The sequence below is a fragment of the Chiroxiphia lanceolata genome, chromosome Z (assembly GCF_009829145.1).
Source record: "Chiroxiphia lanceolata isolate bChiLan1 chromosome Z, bChiLan1.pri, whole genome shotgun sequence".
In the NCBI taxonomy this organism is placed as follows: Eukaryota; Metazoa; Chordata; class Aves; order Passeriformes; family Pipridae; genus Chiroxiphia; species Chiroxiphia lanceolata.
Genome location: NC_045671.1, coordinates 20,294,586 through 20,317,246, shown reverse-complemented (window position 1 = coordinate 20,317,246; position 22,661 = coordinate 20,294,586). Strand labels below are relative to the sequence as shown.

At 39.6% G+C, this 22,661-nt stretch overlaps 1 protein-coding gene across 1 annotated transcript in view; it reads left to right on the top strand.

The window, feature by feature from the left end:
- Window positions 1-22,661, top strand: part of CMYA5 (cardiomyopathy associated 5) — a 48,841-nt gene that overhangs the window by 14,359 nt on the left and 11,821 nt on the right. The window contains exons 3-9 of the mRNA XM_032676830.1: window positions 68-8,143; window positions 9,981-10,076; window positions 10,718-10,951; window positions 12,754-12,776; window positions 14,718-14,839; window positions 18,169-18,318; window positions 19,279-19,425. Coding sequence (XP_032532721.1) covers window positions 68-8,143; window positions 9,981-10,076; window positions 10,718-10,951; window positions 12,754-12,776; window positions 14,718-14,839; window positions 18,169-18,318; window positions 19,279-19,425 — 8,848 coding nt within the window. The remainder of the gene's footprint in view (window positions 1-67; window positions 8,144-9,980; window positions 10,077-10,717; window positions 10,952-12,753; window positions 12,777-14,717; window positions 14,840-18,168; window positions 18,319-19,278; window positions 19,426-22,661) is intronic.

Below are 22,661 nucleotides of genomic sequence, written 5' to 3'. Positions count from 1 at the left end.
GACAGAACATCCAGATTCATCATATTTCGCAGAAGAAATGGAGGAATCAGAGAGTGCACAGGTAGAGGGGGAACATCCAGACTCTTCTTTTTCCAGAGAAGAAATGGAGAAATTGGAGAGTCCACAGCTGGAAACAGAGCACCCAGATTTATCATATTGCACAGAAGAAATGGTGGAATCAGAGAGTGCACAGCTCAACATGGGTGATCCAGACTCTTCTTTAACTGAGGAAGTAGTGGAGGAATCAGAAAGTACACAGCTGGAAATGGAACATCAGGAATTTTTAATTTCCAGGCAAGAAACAGAAAAACAAACATCTGATCATTTTGTTCTGGAACAGCCAGAATCTTATTTCCCTGAAGAAGGAGAATATGAAGAAAAAGAAGAGCTTGCTCTGCTACCTTCAGATTTATCATGTTTGATGAAGGAAGCGGAGAAAGAAAACACTACAGCACTCCAGTTGGTACATGCAGATATAATTGATTCCACCGGAAGAGCTGAGAAAGAGCAAACTGAGTATCTGGAAACAGCACCTTCAGATTTACCATATCCCATGAATAAAACAAAGCAGAAAGAATTGTTGCAAGCAGATCCAGACAATTCTCTTGATGCATATTTTAGTGACAAAGGAAAACCACAGCCCGTACAGCAGGATTCACAACATGGAGGTACGCTGGATTCCAGTGACAAGCGAGTGCAAGGAGAAACTACTCAGTTTCAGCCAGAGCATCCAATTTGGTCGTATCCTACTGGAAAAGGAGAGCAACATAAAACCTCACAACTGAGGGCGGAACAGCCAGAAACAACATACTCTCCTGGCAAAACAGAACAGCATCAAATATTACAACCAAAGATGGAACAAACAGATTCTTCTTACTCTCAGGGAGAAACAGCACAGGAAGCTGTAAGAAGAAACTTAGAAGGTCCAGAACCAACATGTTTCATTAGTGAAGCAGAGCAACATGAAAATGTAGAACTAGTTTCGGAAAACAGGGATTTCTCATTTATCGCTGGAAAAGTAATGCAAAAAGGAGTGGAGTCGGGCTTTCTGGAGTCACATTTGACTGGCAAAGTAAAGCCCTGGGAAATGACACAAATGGAGCAGGAACAGTCTTTTCCCTCCTTTTCCACTGCTAGTACTCAACAACAAGAAACACCACCACTGAATGTGTCTAAGCAAGACGTATCATGTTCTGTTGGCAGAATGGAAAAAAAAGATACAGTACAAAGACAGCTGAAACAGCAGGAAAGAGAGGAACAGAAGGCTGTGCTAATGGAAACAGAGCATTCAGATTTGTCAGAAAGTTGGGGTAAAGAGATGACACAGGTCATAGACCAAAGTAATTTGGCACAGCAAGAAATAGCTCAAGCAGGGCTAGTGCATCCATCTTTGCCGTATTCTTTCAGTAAACAAATGCAAGAAGAAATGCAAACAGAGCCAGCATATCCAGAACAAACATCTTATGTAAGTATAGAAACACAGGAGGAAACAATGCAACGAAAATCAGAACAACCATTTCTTTCCTGTTTTATTGGAAAAACAGAACAACAAGAAATAGTACATCCAGAACTGGAGCAAATGTTTTTGCCATCTTCCAGTGGAAAAGAAGCTCCACTGGAAATGGAAATTAGTTCAGAATATCCAGATTTGTCATATTCTTTTTATGAAACTGAACGAGAAAAAAAATTGAAAAATCCAACCTTACCAGTTCATTCAAAGCATCAAGAAGCTGAAACAGTAGTGATGGAACATCCAGATTTTTCATGTGACAGTGGTGAGCCAAAACCAGGCAGCACTGTAGAGCAGGAGTCAGGACATCCAGAGCTCTCATACTCCAAGGGAGAAATACAGCAACAATCAGAACATCTGGATTCACCAGGAACCCTGGGCAAAGCAGCACAAGATGCAAGTATGGAAGTAGAATCTCACTACCCAAAGAAGCAAGAAACTTCACAGTTGGATTCAAAATATTCAAGCAAAGAACAAGAAACTCAAAAGTTTGATTCTAAACATCAAGAATTGCCTAAAGTGGCCAAAAAAAGAGTTTCTCCAGCAACTGCACAAATAGAGTTGAAGCATCCAGAAACTGGATGGGAACCATGGGAAATGAAGCATCCTGATTTGTTACATTCCACTGATGAGACAAAACAGCAAGAAGCAGCACCACTGGATCAGAAACACAGAAAACTTTCTGTTGGCAGAGAAAAGCAGCAGCAAGTCACAAAGCAGCAGTTAGAACAAGAAAAGTTATCACATACTCCTGGTAAAATGGAGCATTTCAAACATGGCCAAGAGGGCTTGGAACAACCAGATTTATCATTTTCCATCGATAGGCCAGATGATGAAATTATGCCACCAGAGACAGAGCACACTGAAGTGATATCTCCTCTGTACAACACGGAGGTGCAACAAAGAGTACGACAAGAAATTGATCAAATTTACCCCTTTGGAAATGCGGAACACAAAATGGTTCAGCCAGAAGTAGAAATTTCACATTTGTCCCCTTCTGAAAGTTCAACAGAAGCAAAATTGGCAGAACCAGGGCAGGGGCAGCCTGACTTGCTTTACTCTGTTTTCAAAGTAGAGGGGCTGCAAACACTACAGCCGAAATCTGAGCACCCTAGTCTACCGTGTTCCATTGACAAAGTGCAGGAAATGATCCAGCCGGGGTTGGAAGAGCCAGGTGCATTGTATGATCATGACAAAATGGAGCAAATTCCACCTTCACAGCTGGAGCCGGGCCACCCAGACTTGGCATCCCTAGCAGCTGAAGTGGGACAAGAAGGGGTGGAACACACAGCTGTGGAATGCCCTAATGAGGGACAGTCTGCCAGCAGAGCAGAGCATCCACAAGCTGCCAAAGAGAGACAGGGAACTCTGGATTCATCATCTCATAGTGGAATAGTGGAGCGAAGAGAAATGATGAAAACAGACCCAAATCATCCTGATTTATCATATTCCTTTGCTAAAGCAAAACCTCAAGAAACTACACAACTGGTGTCAGGAAAACCAGTTCTATTATCCTGGCCTGGCAAAGCAGAGCAAGGACAGACTGCTCAAGAGGAGAAGCCACACTTCTTGCATTCTTACAAAAAAGCTGCACAAGGCGAGAAAGTACAGACAGAATTGAGACATATAGAGTTATCTCATTCTGTTAGTGAGATAGAACAAGAAACTTTAAACGTAAAATCAAACCATTCAGATTTATCTGCTGGTAGATTAGAAGACCATGAAATCATACAGCCAGAGGAAGAAATAATGGATTTATCATGTTCGATTGGTGGAACACAGCAAACTCAAATGGCTGAAGAGGATTTGGAGTATCCAGATTTATTACATTCCACTGACACAGAACAGCAAGAGAAGATTCAGCCAGAGCAGGAACAAACGGGTGATTTTTCATTATCTCTCAGCAAAGAAGAACAATGCGAAGATGCAGGAATGCAGGCAAAACACCCTGAGTTTCAGTGCTCTATGGAGAAAAGAGAAGGACGGCAAAATTCCCAAGCAAAATCAGAATATGCAGATTTGTCCTTCTCTGTTGGCACAGCAGAACCTCATAAAACAACACAGCCAGAGTTGAAAGAACAGAGTTTGTTGTATTCTTTTGTAAAAACAAAACCATCACAGGCTGGCTTACCAGAGTCTGAACATTCAGATGTCTTGGATGACATGGGCAAAGTACTGTGCACAAATTTGTCCTCGTCTATTAGTGAGGAAAAACAAAGTGCACAGCTGGAGGTCAAGCAGGAGAGGAGAAGCTATACATTACATCCAGAGGAAACAGTACAACTAAAATTGGAACAACCAATGTTTTCAAGTCCTCATGGCACAGAAGAGGAACCAACTATATCCCCACTGGAAGGGGAATTTCCAGACTTCTATTCCTCTGATAAAACAGAAAAACAGGACACTGCACAAGCAGGGTTCATGCCTTCTGATATTCCACATTACACCAGAAAATCACAGCAGTTGCAACCAGAAGAACCAAAATCAAAACATCCAGATTTGTCATGCTCTCCTGGCAAAGCAGACACTCGTGGAATGAAGCCACCAGATTCATGGTACTCCTACAGTGAGTCAGAGCAACCACAGACTGCCCAGCTGGAGCATCCAGAGATACCATATTTCATGGGTGAAATAAAGCAGAGGGATGGGGCCCAACCTGAACTGCCATGTATTAATTTGCAGTACTCTGATGTTGAAACGCAACCAGAAGCACCTGCTGTATCATATACCTTTGTCAGGACTGAGGAGCAAGGAACTGCACAACCAGACTTCAAACTATCAGATTTATTAAATCCTACTGACAAAGTGGAAAAGTGTGAAATGGCCCTGCTGAGAGCAGGACATTCTGAGAAGCAAGACACTGGGGCTACTTCATCTCTAACTACTCAGCTGGAAACTGAACAACAAGATTTATCATTTTCCACTGAGGAAGCAAAGAGAAAAAAAATTCAATCTTATTCATCTCTTACTGAAAAAACAGTGTCTGTACCTTTGGACGCCTCACATGCTGTTTCTGAAACAAACCGAGAAGGAAGCCCTAAGTCCTCATCTGTAACTGGAGGCCTGTCACCCAAACATTTAGATTTGTCTTACTCTTGCTGTAAAGCAGAGCATTCAGAAACTGCCCAGCCTGAGTCAGGGTCCTTTTTTCTGAGAAAAGAAGCAGAGAATACAAAAAGTCTTCTACATTTGCCTGTGACTGCAAAGTCAGAGGCTCAACATAAAATTTTACCTGAAGCAGAGAGAGAACCAACTCCACATTACTTCCACACAGCTACACAATTAGAATCTGAACAATCAAATTTATCACATTCTACAGATAGAGTAGAAACTCTAGAAAGTCAGGATTACTTGACTGTACCTTCAAAATTGGATTCTGAACCTTCAGTTTCATTTTATTCAGGTGATGAAACATGTCAGCAAGAAATTCTACCTTATTCAAAACCAGACTCTGAATATTTGGTTCCCACATGGTCCCTTGCTGAACAAGAGAAGCAAAGTATGCAGCCACTTATTGCTCAGCCTGTGCAATCAGAGTGTAAACATGTAATTCCACCACATGATGAAAAACAATTGCAAAAAATTCAGCTCAGTTTGCCTGAAACAGCAAACTTGAAGACAGTGCAGTTAGAGAGTATGACTCCAGTGCACACAGAAGATCAAGACAACCCAGAATCTTGTTTGCTGGACACAAAATATTTGTCACCAGAGCAGCTAAGAAGCTCCCCTAAATTCACTACTGAGCAAGATGGGCGAGAAATGCAACCTGATGTGCAGACAGTGCCAAGGTCAGTCAGAGTCTGCCACAGGTCTGCCACGGAGTCAGAGGTGACTGCTGTAGCAGACCAGCAAGCAGAGTCAGAGTCATTTGTACTTTTTCATATGTTGCCTGAAAAGTCAGAACCTGTAAGGTCAGTATCAGTGGCTTTTACTGATGACGAAGAGAAACAAAATATTCCATCATCTGTTTTTGATGTAGCAGGCATGCTTAGAAAGCAATCTAACATAGTTTCATGTGTTTATACTGAAGGAGAGCATAGACGTGAAATGCGTTTTGAAGACCAAAAGCATACGACCTTGGAGCATCTGGAAGTTATTTCATCAGATCTTCTTTGTGAAACTGTGACACACAAAAATCAGCATTATTCTGGTGAAAAGGACAAGCTTTCTTCAGCAGAGATGCAGTCTGCTGGCTCTAGTTCCGATGAAAAGCAGAACCCAGATATTCCATCTTTTGGGCTAGCTAGCTGGCTGGTAGAAGAGGTGAAAGCTTGCTCAATTAGTCTGCTAAGGGCTGGAGATGTAGACAGGCAAGGAATTCAATTTTCTCCAGATGAAGCTTCTGATTTTGGGTCAAAACAATTCCCAGCTGAAAGTTGCACAGAACTTACAGTTGATGAGACTATAGAGAAAAAGGGACATACATTTAGAGTTTCTGAATCAGTGTCAAATGAATTTTCTCACAGGAAGTCCTCAGACACTAGTCCTGGAACACAAAGGTATGATTTACCATCTCGGGTAGGAGATAATCAAGGTCCAGATAACATTGTGAAGTATGAAACTAGTACTGTAAAACCTACAAAAATGGAAGTAATGCAACATCTGGAGATAGGCAAAGTGTCTGAAGTGCCTGAACATTACCTGAGAGGAGAAGAGGAAGAAGTGGAACATGCAAGTGCTGTAGAAGACAGTCAGTGTGCTCTGGAGACTACTGAACAGAAAGATCTATTTAATATAATTTCAGAAGGTTATGAAATACTCAATATTCATGCTCCTACACATGTTTCTTCTGTTGATCAAGAAGAAAGTAAACAGATGCCAGATAAATTAGAATACTTGGAAACAAATCCTTCGTTTAAAAGAAAATTAACTGATGATGACCACAGAGCCCTGGCTTCTGGAAGAACCACAGAAATTTCAGAAGGCTCAGTGTGTGGAAAGACTGCAAGCGATGAAATACCAGAATTGGTCAAAAACGATAATGTTGAGGAAACTGGAGAAACACAACAAGAAAATCCCTTTTTGCCAGAGAACAATAATTATGCAGTGCTGGATCCTAATAATGGTGCTGCTGATATGGATTATTTTGAAAAGTATACATTGATTGATGACAAATCCCCAATTAAGCCACATTTTGAAAGACCAATTTCATTGTCTCCTGTGACAGAAGATCCCAATGAACCTGTCGAAGAAGGCAAATCTTTTAAAGAAAGCACTGAGGCAGATACTTTGGAAGAGTTTTCTTTACTTGAGGATTTGGATGAAGTCTTTTATGGTACCATGAAAGGAGAAAGCAAAATGCAGTCCTATGCAGATGTGTCAAAACCTTTACCTCTGCAGAAATCAATTGATTCTAGCAATAAAAGCATTACATACGTAGAAGATGAACGGAAGTCACCAGGGACCCCACTCTTCGACTCAGAAGAAGGAGTACTAGAAAGATCTCTCTTGTTCCCTACCACTGTTGCTGCAATTAATCCAGAGCTTCTAGAGGAGCCACCTGCTCTATCATTTTTATACAAGGACCTCTATGCAGAAGCAGTAGGAGAAAAGACAAAGGATGAGGCTCCCTCTGACGAGGAAAGTGGTAATTCTAATGCATCTTTCCCTAGTAGGAATTCAGACACGGATGATGGAACTGGAATATATTTTGAAAAATATATTCTTAAAGATGAAATTCCAAATAAGGCTGTAGGGCCTCAAAAAGATCAGACACCAGAGGATGAGTCCTTCAGTGGAGGAATTTTGAGCTGGAATTCAGAGAACAAGCAGCAGGAGGGATCTGGTTATGTTCAATGTGTCAAAACTGAAGTTCTGCCAGAAATGGGTGTTGTGGAGAGAGACAAAATCCAGGTTGACAGTGACATTCAAGCAACAATTTGTAAACCAATGCATGCCATTCCTTTTGGAAGCAGAACAATCCTTTCAGGTGCAAGAACTGATACCGCAGAACAAAGAGAAGAAGAAAATGCACCTGTAGAAACAACTGAGGAGTTGCCAGAGCATTCAAGTCAACAAACATATAGTCGACTAGTGGATTATCAGGGAGCTACATATCAAGAAGCTGGTAATAAGCAGGAAGAACAGCACAATACAGCAGCAGTTGCTCAAATGGAAAAATACATTCCATTTGTTGAAGACAGTGTAGATGATCAGTATACTCAGGAACATCTTTCCTGTGTCCCTACCATTCAGCAAATAGAGAATCCAGACTTTCAAAGAGAGGAGCAGCACCTTGATATTTATGAAGATCTCGCTGAGTCAATGGACTATGATGTGATTACGCAAGAAGAACTTTTGCAAGATGAAATATCATCCCAATTTACACATGAGGAGCTATTATTTGAAGACAGGGACTCTTTTGAGCATGCTGTTGGTAGTTATGAATTTGTTAATGAGCCAGAACAAAGAACACTTGTTGAGCTTGAAGATTCAGGTTTTGTGGTGGTGTACCCTGAAAAATCTGCAACAAACATTCCTCAAGTTGAGAGCCCTCAAAGAGAAATGAAGAAAGCACAAGTAGACACATATTGTTACCACTGCAAATGCCCAATATCTGCTATTGACAAGCTTTTTGGAGAGCACACAGACCATGAAGTCACAACACTAGATGATGCTTCAACCAAGGTGAAGGTAAGAATTAATTTGGGTAAGAAAAAGAGCTAAGGAGGTTAATTTCTCCAGTCCTCTTGTGTAGTCAAGGGGAGAGGCTTTAAAGAGCAGTCTAGAAGCTAAGTTACAGTATCTATGAAATAAGTATGGCCAGTCTTTGTGAACGAAGATTTGGGAAGGGTCTTTACCCTTTGAGCCTGCGCAGTGGGTTTTTTAGGTGAGACACAGTGTGCGCTGAGCTGAGCCCACCCTTTAATCCTAAGGTTCATCTGCCGGGGCCGAGTGAGCTTGGACAGTGGCAGCGAGGTCCTCAGGATGTAGGTTTGTTTAGAGTGACCTTCTCTTAGATGGATGGCCTTACAGGGCTGATGAGCTCCATCTGCCTGGGGGAGTTTCCCTGACTGGGAATTGAACCCTGGGCCGCAGCGCTGAGAGTGCTGCATCCTAACCACTAGACCACCAGGGGTCCCTCTATGAAGTAAAAACTATTCCTAAACACCTATCAGAGATCTTTAAGGGAGACTATCTTATTAGGGTATTTTCTAGAGTCCTAGGCTTGCTAAGCTGGTATTCTTATTTGTTCAGAAGTTTAAATAGCCTTGTTTATATGCAGCTGTTAAGAGAATTTCCAGCTTTCAGCCTGTGTAACTTTGTTCTGGTTTGGATATGTGAGGGAAGAAATGAAAAAAATGTTTTTCTGTTAAAAGAAAACTCAACTAACGGCAGCTCACTTCACTTGTAAGAGTACAGAAGCCTCCATATGTGGACACCACTATCATCACAAAGTATTCCCTGTCCCACTTACACGTGTTGATTGCTTGGAGATGTTATACAAAGTACACAGTTTACACTACACAGTTTTACCGAAATGCAACTTATTTTCTGTTCAGTTCATCTTCAAGATGGCCCTAAACTGGAAAAGGATGTTTTACAAGGGCACATAGTGACTGGACAAGGGGTAGTGGCTTTGAACTGAAAAAAGCAGGTTTAGATCAGACATTAGGAAGAAATTCTTCACTGTGAGAGTGGTGAGACACAGAAACAGATTGTCCCAAGAAGCTGTGGCTACCCAATCCCTAGAAGTGTTCAGGATCAGGTTTGATGGGGCTTTGAGCAACCTGGTCCAGTGAAAAGTGTCGCTGCCCATGGCAGGGGGGTTAAAGCTAGGTGGTCTTTAAGGCCCCTTCCAACCCAAACCATTCATTGACCTCTGGCCAATATTTTAGCTGTAGCACAGGTAAGAGTTTATCAGGTCCTACTTCTTTGCATTATCTCTAACCTCTACCACTCCAAAAGACAACTAAAATGCCCTCCATTTCAGTAGCCTCATTCTTTGCTATCAATACTAGTAAAAATGCTTTCATTTTTGTGGAAATTGCAGTTCTGCTTGTGAAAACAGCACACACATGACATCTCACTTCTCCCATATCAAACCTGTTCATGTACAAGTACACAGATGTTCCAGCTATTTACTCTCACTCCTCTGAGGGGTGAGGTCTCTTTCTTGGCACATGCTCATCTGACAGAAATACAGATTTTGTGTCATTTCACTGAAATTCCAGAAGGGCTTATATTGATGGTATTTATGTTATCTTTATGTCAAGTCATATGCATAAAAGAGAAATCAAAAGTAGGAGGAGTCCATGTGACAGTTTGAAATATCAAGGTTTACAAACTATCTCCATGGTATGCAGATGTATGATATCTGAACTCTTGCAGCCAGAGTGATACTTGAACTTATTTATCAATTGTTCCAAGGAACAATTGTTCCATGGCTAAAGGAAAATATTCACCTAAAATAAGTTCTGTGTAAAAGCTTTGTAAAATAACTTGCCTAAGTTTCGATTTTAAATTTCAGAATCATTTAAGTGAATTGCTGATAGCACTGGAAGAAAAGTCAATAAAGATCGAGGAGTTTGTGAGTGATATTGAATTGCGATTTAACTCAGTTGAGGTAAGTCCAGTGTTTTATCACACTTCCTCTACTTCTAAGATATGTTTGCCTTATTTTATAGCATCATTGCTTTCACCAAAATGAGCTGTTTCTCCAGTCCTCAAATTGATTTCTCCCACTGGAAGGTGTTAACGTTAGAGGAAGAAAAAGACTGCTTTTTTGCACATCATTGCAAAGTGAAATATGTAACTGTCAAGCACTGAAAGAAAAAGTTCCCTTAATTTTGTTTAAGCCTATAAAAAGCTCATACTGTGTCTTTATTTAGAATCCTGCGTGAAGCATATAAGTTAGTTGCCCAGTGTCTTAAGTTCTGATTACCCAAGTCCTTAAACCTTAAGAACTGTATTAATTTCAGTTGTAAGTATGAATTTTTAGCTATTTTGTAGTCAGATTTCCTGTCTCAGTGCTTAAATATGAAAGTTTAGTTTTAAACACTAACAGTAAAAAAAACCCTGTCATTGTTTTAAAAGTATTTCTCTAGTGATATTTCTCACAGAGGAGTTTGATTGCAGAAATAAAATTATCTTATTTTCAGTATGCCAGAATGAATCTGGTGGATGGGTAATTGAGAATTTCTGTGTATTCATTAAATGTTATGATTTTATTCTGCAGATCGATTTACATCTGTTTTTATTTTGCAGGAAAATTGTAAGAAAAATGCAGACTTATTGGAAAAGCAGAACGAAGAGATGCTTAAAAAAATGGTAGCACAATATGATGAGAAATCAGAGAACTTTGAGGAAGTGAAGAAGATGAAAATGGAGTACCTGTATGAGCAGATGGTTAATTTCCAGCAAACTGTTGATTCAGCAAAGGAGACTTTGGAGACAACAGTTAAAGAAGTGGATGAAGTGGATGGATTTGTTTTCCTAAACGTAAGTAAAAATGGCTTTCATGCTGTAGTTTTTATAATGTTAGTTAGGGAAGGAGTTCTGTATCTAGGCTGGCAATGAGTTATTTACCTTTTTTTTTTTTTTAAGTTAGCGAAATCCTGCTAGCTCAGCTATTCCACTCTGAAACTGCTGGATCATTTGCATTTGTTGTGGGAATTCTCAGAGAGAATTGCAGAGATGATGCACAAGACAAAAATGTGACATGCTATTAAAATGGTTCTCATTTGTTTTGTAAAGAGGAGGTAAAAAGGCGGTTTGATAATTTTTCTGGAATTAATTATTTACTGAGGAATAAAAAATGTTACAGGATTTAGGTATTTTACTGTATAAAAATAAAATACGTATTTTATTTTGTCTAACAACAACAACAAAGCGATTTCTGAAATGAGAAGAGTATCTGAAGTAGAATTGTTTCTGGGTTGTTGGGTTTCTTTGCTTGGTTGTTGTTGTTTTGGGATTTTACAATAAGCAGATGCAGACAGTATTTATGCACTTAAATTGCTTAGGCTGTGGTAAATATTAACTGCTGAAAAGCAGTGAGAGGCTGTGTGGTACTTGGTTGCTGGCTGGGGTGAAACCACAACAATGGGGTTGGCTTAGGGATATGCATTTGAAGTGCTTGTCTATGATGGTCCTTTCTGGGTGTAAGAAACATCTCCAGTGAATCTGCAGGACTGGATCTACCTAGATTGTACAGTCTACAGTCATTAGTCTTAAACTTTATTCACAGGGTGTTGCAGGTCCTGGGTCCTCCATTACTGTTCTTGTGCTGCAAGACTTGTCCATAAGTGAGCCATGGTACTTTCTCCTCTACAAAAGTATATATATTTACACAAGTAAAAATACTCTACAAGTATTAACAATCTTGAAGAGGATGGATTTTCTGGGACAATAAACTCCTGTTATGGAATGAGCATGTAGTTTAGAAGTTGCAGTGAAACTATCCTGGGATGCTAGAAATAAAAAGGTCAAATTGCTGTCTAAAGACTAATAATTCATGCAAAATAAACCACCTTCCAAATGCAAGAAGCCAGCCCATATATGCTCTGGCAATTATAGAAATGATGGACCAATATTTGGCTTTCTTCCCTACTCCAAGCTGCACTATGTCCTGTAATCAAGTGAATATTGTGGTAGATTGGCTATTATGGGATGGACAAAAAATATGGATTATTTTCCTGACCTTTGTGAGGTATGGGATCAGTGCTTTGGCAAAAAGATAATTTTGTGATCTGTAATTTTTTTCTGGGGTGTGAAAATCATTGGATTCCCTGCTCCTTTCTGTTAGTGATAACAGACAAGAACATTTTTGTCCCCATGCCAGGAAACATTAGCTCAAGATTCATGGAGCATGGGCTCTACTCTCATTCCAAAAGTAAAAATCTCACCCAGCTTCTAGCAATAAGAAGTTATGAGGCAGATTTTAGCCAGAATTAGAATTTAACTGTTCTTGCTGTGCGAGTGACTTTTTCCCTAAAAGTCTTCGTTTAAGAGAGCACTTGACTATGCTCCAGTCTTTAAACCTAAGTTTTGAATACTGACCCCTCAGGTACTTAAAACAAGATTTATACTCTAATACCCTGCTGAGTCAGAACTTTGAAATGAAATATTCCTAAAGAAATAAATCTCCTGCTAGTGTGAACGCACAGCATTCCAAGCAGCATCAAGTCAATAAAGCCATGTGTATTTTATGTCCAAAGAGGGTAGAAAGACTGTTAGATGATTGGCTTTTCAACATTTTGGTGGTTTTGAAAACTATTAATACTTTTTTTTTCCTCTTCTAGTCGTGTAAAGAGTTGAATAAAAGGTATATGAAATACGGGTTAAGAGCACTGTAGTGAGTACTAGGCCTAGCATGCTGGATGTTTCATTTAGTATTTGCAAGCTTTGAAAACACACTGCTAATATGCAGAGCTACTTTTATAAACTTTGCAAATAATGAAATTAAGACAAGAGGTTTTATACTTGTTGCTGTAACTGAGTGGTTTTCAAGTATTTTGCACACGTTCTGTAAGACATTAGTTAAACAAATAGCACTGTAAAACATCAGCTCAATTTTAAATCTCTACCCAGACATTTCTAAACTGATGTTCCTTGTAGTTATTATTATACACACATACACTAAAAACCATTTTAACCCTGGTTCCATCTGTTAGACATCACTGGTATATTCCTTTTTTTCAGTAGTCTGGTTCTGTGTCACTTGGTCTCTGAAAGATTATAATACGAAGCATCACTTAGATGTTGTTGGACTATGCTTCTGAACACAGTTCCAGAAAAGAAATGAAATTAAGTAGATTTCAAAACATTACTAGGAGACTATGGGCTGATGTTTTCCCATGCCTCTTCACTGGCACTGTCTGATGCAGGGTGTTTCATAGGGCTGGTGCCTCATCACAGCTACATCACAGTCTACCTGCACATACCAGTAAATGCACATGATCACAAACAGTTCTCTGCTATGTGGGATTTTCTCAAGACAGTCATTTTGATGAGTTTCATCCTTAATGAGAAAAATGTTCAATTATAAGCCCATATTCCTCAAATAAATTTTCCAGGGTGAACTAAAAATATTCAGAGTGGTTGGCTGCAGGCTTGTCCTATGCAAGTCCTCAAAACTGCATTGCCCACCCCACCACCCCGATCTTCCCAAAAGGCCTGGGCGTTGTGCAGTGCGTATCAAACATACCCTTGCCGGTGCTTCCTCAGCCATCGCAGTGGTATGTGTGCTGACACAGACTGGGATATAACAGTGACACCAGGGTTTCAGTGTGCGGTCAAATTACAACCCCAGGAGAGTGGTTTGAAAAGAATGTGCCAAACACCCCTTCAAGGTTTCCAATCATCTTTAGAACTAGGACTATAAATTTGGACTCAATTCTTGCAAGTGAAACTGTTTGGCCACATATCTGCATTTAGTTTATTGCAGGTAAAATAAGACAAAACGATTTTTCCAAGGCTTTATCTCCACTTGATCTCTATTTGTTTACTTACACAATAAACTTAAAACTTATTCTGTTTTGTGCATGAGCTTGCTGTTACTTTACTTTGATAGTACCTGACTAGCTAAGAAAAGGTTAAGAACAAGCCTATTTAACAATGCATGTTTTTTTAAAGAAAGTGTATTTTATAAAGAAAGTGTATTTTATATTTGTTGTGCTTCATTTAAATTATGCATAATGAACTACTTCAGTGACTGAAAAAAATGCAGGGGAGAAAAATAAAATTCAGTTGCCTTAAAAAAAAAATTCTTTCATTTTCTTGGAGCTACTTCAGTCCCAGAATTAAAAATATGTTGGGGTTTTTTTTCCTGTAATGAACTCAGCAAATACAGGCTAATTAAGTGGAATCTATCTTCCCTGTCATGTTTTTTTGACTTGCCACAAGCAGCTGCTTTATGTTACATCTTTGGAGTCAGCTGCTGAAGTCAGCTCTAAGGTTTGTAACCTTTAAAGGCACTGCATTAGCAAACCCAAACCCCTGTGCTCTTGGGAGTCTTTCTGTGAACTTTAAATCTTCATATTCTCATGGATTAAGTGTACACAGACCATGTGCACTCTGACTGTGCTCCTGATCTGAAATTGCAGCATGATCTAAAAGTTCAAAAGCAGGGAAACAGCTTCTCCATGCATGTTGCCCTCAAGTTCATGGGAAATTTTTACAGAAGCATGTCACATGGTCTTTGCTTCTGGCCTTTGGAAAACTATGCAGTGACACAAATGATTTATATATGTTTTCTTCCAAATAGGTTGCTTTCTGCAATGGATACTACCCTCTCTTTAGAGAAAGTGCCCAGTGCTTTTTCACTGTTTGAGCACTATGCAGACAGTCCAGGACAAAGCAACCAGCAGTCCTTACAACATGTTGCTGGTAAGAATCTCTAAATATCATTTTTGCAAAAGCTAACAGTTTGGCAATGCTTTGGCCATTTTAAGAATCTAAAAACAGAATCTATTTGAGAAGTATAAATTTGAAAACCATGTAAAGAGGAATCAGAGTTGAATGTAAAATGAAGTTTAATTATGCACAAGTGTTTGGCTTATAGTAGGTACAGTAAGATGAGCAACAGAGACAGAAGTGCTGAACTGGGGGATTCTTGCATCACTTCAAACATCTGTACCTCAGATTAGCTGAAGGTCTTGATCTGTAAATCTCCCAGGGCTAAAGAAATTGGTCTTCCTTGCAGGCAGGGACAGAAGAAGCAACCGAATTATATCCTGAGCTCTATTCCTCTAAGGGTGGCAGCCCCACCATGCCTGGTATAGGGAAGAGGGTATGGGGCTGCTTGATGGCTGAGGTCCCTGAACTTGTGACAAAAGAATGGAGGCACCTGAAATCCCCAAGGGATGTGAAGAGAAAGTGGTTAACTATAGCTGGAAATAGCAACGGTTTGTCAGGATAGTAGTGAAAATTGCACGTGATGTTTCATGTCCCGTAAAAAGCTTGTCTGTGTGGACTTTCTGCTCTGTCTGGATATATAAGCGTATTATTTAGATCTGGACGGCTATCAGTGAAGATCTTGTCAGCACCAATTTGTGGATTCATCTTCTTCATAATGGAACTCACTCAATTTCTTTTTCAAGGGAACATTTGTTTAGAACCTTGCATCTCGCTGTCATGTTTTGGGGCCTCCCATTCACCATTCACATGCACCACTGCCATCATAGTCACTCCCTGGCTTTTGAAGCGAAGCCTCTTTCTCATGTGTTTGGTCCCTGAGCACTGAAACTAGAGCATCAAATTCCCTAAGGTGCTTTGATTCCTGGCTGAATTTTCAGGTGACTAATGGGACATTGGAGAAATGCCACTTCGTGGAGACTCTCCAGTGTCTAGTAAGGTTGAGTGCACTTAGCAGTGTTATTATAGAAAGATTGTCTCTCTTCTCCACACCACTACTTTTATTAGACCTAGAAGAACTTGAATATATCTTAGACCTTAAAATCCTCATCAGATTTGTATGAATTTGTCTGTGGCATTGGAAGCTTCTCAGGTGAATTTGATTTGGAATTGAATAGCTTGAATACTTAATTTATCACATACTGGAGACCTTTGTCAGCCACTCTAAGTATTTTATTTGACTGAAGCCATGCAATGAAATACATATGAATTTTCTCCAATCCATGTATTTTTCCTTCAGAAAGTATGGTGTTTTACTGAACAATTTCATAAAACCTAATTTTCACCTCTTCAGAAACCTATTTCCTTCAAAATGCCTTCTATTTCCAAATTTTCCATATTCACTAGTGTAAAGCTGTTTTCCCTCAAATTCTTCCTCCGTTCACGTAAGCCATCCCCATTCACAAATGCATTAGCATAAAAAAACCCTAGCAGCAAGCTCTTGGGCATATTGAAACCCAGGTTCTGCCACAAGAAGAGTGGGAATAATTTAAAAATTTAAAAATTATTATTTCCAAAGCCATCTGGTAAGGCAAGGACCTTTGCTGATTGTAAAACTCTTCCAATAGAGTCACAGAGAAATGTAACTGTTCTCCTTTTTCAAGTCCACGAAGACAAGGGAGTGTTATTTCTCATTACATCAGAAAACATTTGGGATTATTATTTTTCTTGCAGGGGCTGTGGGGATTAGGTAGCAAGAAGGAAAACTTCCTTACACCACAGCACTTCAATGAAAACTGAACTGAAGAGAATATTTCCCACTTTTCTGTTGAAAAATATAATTTATTCAAACTTGTGTTGCAAATATTTTTTTTATTAAAATACACTATAAAAGGGACCAGTACTTTGACAACACATAAATTTCTGTTTGTAAAGAGAATAGTTCAACCTCTTGCTTTGAGATTGCTTCCTTTCAAATTGTTTGGTATTATGCAAAAGGAAATTAAAAATCAAATGTTTCTCAATGTTGCTGAACTGAATTTTGATCTGTCATTCTTTTTCCTTTTTTTTTTCAGAACTTTCATTCAGTAAACTAGCCTCTGTTTAGATTTGGCATAATAATAAATCTTGCAACTGTGAGGTTTCTGTGATCATAAATAGTGGTTTCTAGGCAAAATCACGAGGAAAAAAACTGGTTTCCCCATTATGTCCATTGAAAGGAAGTATTTTCCTAAGGATGATAAATTTTTTAATTGCCAACTCTAGTTACAGTCAAAAGACAAAATGAGGATTGTTTTTAGCAATGAGAAGGATAATTTTTTTTTCAATGGGCAGCAGATGTAATCCTACTGTACTGGTAGCTCTCTGTATAAGTGATAAGGAAACAGCCAGCATCTGCATTTGCCTTGTTCATGCCACAGGGGATCATCATCATTACTGTGGAGATAACTGGAAAGAAAGCAAAAGCTTTCTGCTGAGATTTTAAGAGAATTCATGCAGTATGGAAATTTACTGGGTGAAGAAATAGAACCATGTATTTTCTTTCCCTGCAATCATTTTAACAATTAACATCTTTTGGGGCTTTTTGCTTCTTTCTTTCCCCTCTCTCTCTTTTAAGACATAATCACAGAGAGGAACAATATCTCATCTGGGGTGGATCTGTGTCAATCAGGAGACAAAGTTTATGTTAAATCTGGGGAGCCTTGAAAGTCTTCAAAGCACTCTTCATGAAGAATGATACTGGTTGTCCTATGGGGTTCAAGTGCTTTGGCAGAGTTCAGATTCACCTGCACACCAAGGATTCTCGGTCCCTCGGGTCTGTGGAAAAATGACTATGCCAGGAAGGAGTGCTGACTTGTGCATGTGCTGTAGGAGTCCACCTCAGGGCAGGGGGTGATCCAAGGCTTCAGGGAGCCTCCTGCTCCCCAGTGCTGTTAGAGTCTTCCTCTGCCTAAAGTACGTTCCTGCTGCTGTCAATATCTGTAATATTGACATCCTGCATCAATCCCTTCCTAGTGTGCCCACGTTTCTGGGATCAGTTCATACATCTGTCTCTGGAGGAGGGTGTGGGCACACACTTTATGCTGGGTTTGGGTGGTCCCAGTACTAGGACTAGATCTTATTTTGTCCAGACTGTGAGAGAAATGGAAAGCTCTCAGTGTTGAGCAGATACTTTTTTCTGCTCCTAGTTTAGGAGGACCTCTTGTTCTAAAACTGCACCAGTATTCTATAATTCCTGCTGTACTTGCCCTGTGAAAATAAGCCATCTGAATGAAAATAAGCAACTGGGTTGCCTCACAAATCTTTAGGTAATGTGGCTGAAACACAGGGGCATGTATAACAATGGGAAACTTTCCTCTCAGTCCCACAGACACCGAATGTAGTACCCCAGGAGCCAAACTCAGCCACCAGCACCTCCATTGCTGTCTACTGGTCTGTGAATGATGGGGATGCCATCGACTGCTTCCAGGTCTATTGTATGGAGGAGCTGCAAGCCAGCAAAGATGCAGGGGGTGCGTAAAGTCTTGCCTTCTCAATTGCATGAGTTCTTTCTGCCCCGGTCTTGGATAAACAGACAGGGATATGAGCTGCAGGGGCATGAAAAGGACACAGAAAGAAAAGCGGCTGTGAAGACATCATGTGTAGGACTAAGGATGGACAATGATGTTTCTCCTCTTACCCTTTGTCCTCCAAAATGCAAGATAAATATCATGGTCTGTAAAGTGAAGGGCAGTTGTTTTCACATGTTGAGGTGCCCTTTTACAAAATGGCTTGACCTCCAGGGAGAATGTGTTCATGTTGCCCCTGGATACTCATGGGGACTGCAGATATGTCTCCCAAGGGGACAGCCTTCATTAGGTTTTCAGGGCCCTGCACGTGCTTCAGAAATATGTATTCGCTAAAAAAGCAGCAGGAAAAGTAATCAGTATTTCCACATATAGATGAAGATTTTTTCCAAAGTATTTCAAATGTTAAATGTGAAATTGAATAAAAGGAATTGAAATGTTTGTTCATTAAAAAGCTCAGACTGATCATAAAGTCACCTTTAGCAACCAAGCTCTGCACAAATCCATGCGTGCATGTGTGTGCAGGGTAACAGATACTAAGGACTTTTTACAATAGGTAATTTATAGCTAAGTCCTATATATTCATTATGAGAAATTATTATGTTATAGAGCCTGTTATAAACCAGGGTTGGTAACTGCTGATTGTGCATCCCAAACTTGCAGTCTAGTCCTCAATAGGACTGGGGGCCATAATCTCCTCTTGCCATCAATGGCATTTGTGTACACTCGATTCAAGGGCACATCAAAAACTTTCTGTCAGAATCGAGTCATTGTAAGATACGGAGAACTCAGCTACTGGATTTTCTTAATTGACTGTTTTTAATATGTTGGTTGAGAGGCTGAACTGTAAGCCCTACCAGTGCAACATGAGTTGTGATGTTCCATGCTTGTGTGTGTTTCTCTTAGCCCTAGTGGAAGAGTACAGAGTGACAGTGAAAGAGAGTCACTGCATTTTGGAGGACCTGGAGCCAGATCACTGCTACAGTGTGTGGGTCATGGCCGTGAATGGCACAGGTTGTAGCTTACCCAGTGAAAAAGCCATTTTTAAAACAGGTATGTATTTATTTTGGCATTTGATTATTATTTTGACATTTGATTATTACGAGCCTCAGGTTCTCAGACAAATTCTAGACCATAGTGTTATTGAAACAGAAGAATGCTTCATTCAGCCCATCTGGCAGATAGCAGGCAGCTCACAGTCATTTCCCTTTTGCTAAGACGATAGAGGCATAATTGCTCCTGAGAGAAAACTTGAAGGCATTCAGTTTTGAAGATGTTTCTGGTCTCGGGCCATATGGCTGGGGCACTGGGGCAACACATTATGTATTTCTCTTGAATTGTATTGCAGTGCTCCAGGGAAGCTCTGGGAAAGCCACCTGTCTGTACCCTGCTGCTGCTCCTTTTCCTGCACACAGTGGAGAAGACGGCTGTGTGTTTTACCTCTCTGACATCCTCCTGAATACATCTATGTTGCATTGATTTAAGTTATTAATTTTGCAACGGAAGGCCTGATTTACCAAGGTTGCATGCCGTGTCTTGCTCAGTGGGACACAAATCTCAAGTGTGGCTGAGAGGCTCTGCTGTTGTTTAAACAGTATAAATTAAGATGAGTAATTAGACGAGTATTTCTTACGAGCTTCACTTGACTGATTCACTTTTCTGAGCATTAATTTCTTTAATAATTTGTATTGACAAAACTATTGCTTCTTAAATTATGAACAAGGTAAAGCATCCTTGTATCTGAGGCCCTCATGACAGACAATTTTTTCAGTGCTACAGGATAAAAGCAATTATTCCATTCTTGCAGTCACAAATACAGGGAAGGATATTTAACAATTTCATAATGAAAAAATTCTGAGAGTATTGTTGAAATCACTTGACAGCACCCACAGCTTCAAGCTGTTTGCTTAATTTACTAGACTTCAAATTCGTTGATAATTCTCTTTAATACTTAATTTGTGATTCATATTTTAAGAAAGTTTTTTTTTTTTTGATAATTCAAAGTGGAAATTCAAATTTTATGGCCTCAACAATGCAACTGTGAATATGGTGTAGACTTTCTGCCCAAATAATGATGAGTTGTTGCTATTAGTTAATAAATTATGATTTTTAAAAAAGGTTTCCACCTCTCTGAAGCCATTATTTTTAAGAACTCTCTTTGTCTTTTGGCATCAGGGCCACCATACTTTTTCCCAAAATGGAAGCCTTCTAAAAAAAAAGTTAATTTCCATAAGTCTTTAATTGCTTCCTTTGGCCTGTTTCTTTAAGAAAATAAATAAACTAGATAAATATGGGCTTATTAAACACTTTTTCTCAAAGCCGAATTGAACTCCCTCTGGAGTGCACTGAACCCCAGATGGACTTGTGGGGACACTGCTGAACGCTAACTGATACAAAACTGCTGCATCTCCTCAACACCAAATCCAGAAAGATAAGCACCAGTAATGGAAAACAGTTCGTCGAAAGGAGTCCAGCTGCTTTGATATAAAGAAAAAATATTTCAATTCTTCAAGTAGCCCGATGAACTCAGAAGCAAGAATTTAGAGTTCATTTTTAGTAATTGAGATTAAAAGTTGGCACATAGAAGAAGACAATTTGCTGGTATATGCAGGTATGAGAAAACACACAGCAATACTTGAACAATGCTGTGACTCTTCCAGGTGTTGAGAATCCTCACAAAGTTTCTCTGTTGGCATTGTACCCGTGGAGGTGACAGTGGGTCTGAGAAGTTGTGGGCAGTGCAGGGATTGCTGCTGAGGCATTTCCCCAGCACCTCCTGGCTCGTGCTCCTCCTCTTCCCAAACTCACAGCTTGTCTTTCCCCACACTGAGGAACATCCTGTTTCCAAGTAGTATTTTCTGTGAGGGAATGATGTTGAAGGCAGGAAGAATCCCTCTACCCTCCAACCCCTCCCCTACAACTGATCTCCTCATGAAGGCTCTTCGCCATCCTAAAGACATAGAAGTGAGCCTACCTTCTGCTGTTGCTCAAAACCTGTGTGATTCTCAGGTTATCTGGCTCTTTCCCTCTTATAAAAACAATTAAATGAGTTTTGAAATATTATGATGAAATTAGATATGCATTCCAGCTGCAGATAATTTGTTAAAAAAATCCCAGAAGCACAGTAACATCTTTTTCTGTATGCTCATTCCAGTTAATCTTTAGATGGATATTTTCAAATTAAAATAAAAAAAGAACTTCATGTCTTGTAACATGCTGTTTACACATGCATAGATGTGGGTATACGTGTGAGTTGCTGAATGCAGGTATTAGGGAATTCAGCTATTAATTTTTCATTCTTTAGGAACGGATGCATTTAGAAAGAGATGATAATCAAATATATCTGAGGAGAACAAAGGAACTATTGCTAAGGGAGCTACAAAGAGGTATTAGCAGATGAGACTCTGAACTACTAGCCTTCTGATTTTCACTACCCAGGAAATTGTTACATTCTTCTGTGTGTTTTTCTTCCCTTTTCTACTAACAAAAAATTATTTTTCTTAAAAGACAGAATGCATCTAGAATGTTTGTTGCAGTTCTATTAGATTATCTTGTCATAAAATCGTCTAATCTCTACTTTTGTCTTAAGCCTCCTATTTGGAACCTTGTGTCTTTAAAAGTAAAATGACTTTTTACGACTTTTTTTTTTTTAAATAATAATCTTTCTTTCAGAATTGGTATTAAGACTGTTTATGTGAGTTTCACAACAGGTTGTAAGGTGTTTTAAGTTTCTATTTCCCAGAAAGCGAAAAAACAGGAGAATACAACTGATCCATTCTCATCTCACAATGATGAATGTGCAATTTCACACAATAGCTTTTGATTACTTGCATCTAGTGCACTATTTTACATTCCATTTTCTGTCTTGCAGTTGGCCCTGTAGTTCTTAAACTGAGTCTCTAAAAAGGAGAAATTACAGGACCAAATTTTAGCTTTTCAAAAATAACCAAGACACAATTAAACAGAAAGTCAGCATTTCCCTGCAGCAGCACATTTTTTTCTGATGCAACTCATGCAGGCACTGCTGAGGACAGGATTGAGGTGATGCAGGAGGAGCCATAGGCAGTGCTGCCTCTGTGCTCTGCTTCTTGGAGATTGGCAGAAATGAGGAAAACATGCTTAAGGAAAGGCATAAAAATTTAAACTGCCTTTCTAACGATGTGTAGAAATGCACAGATCTTCACAGGGACTTTCCCAGCATGTTGATATTTTTTACCTGTAATGTACCCCTCTGCTATTGGCACACAAGCAAAAGATGGATGGGAAAATGGATGGGGAAAATTAACTAT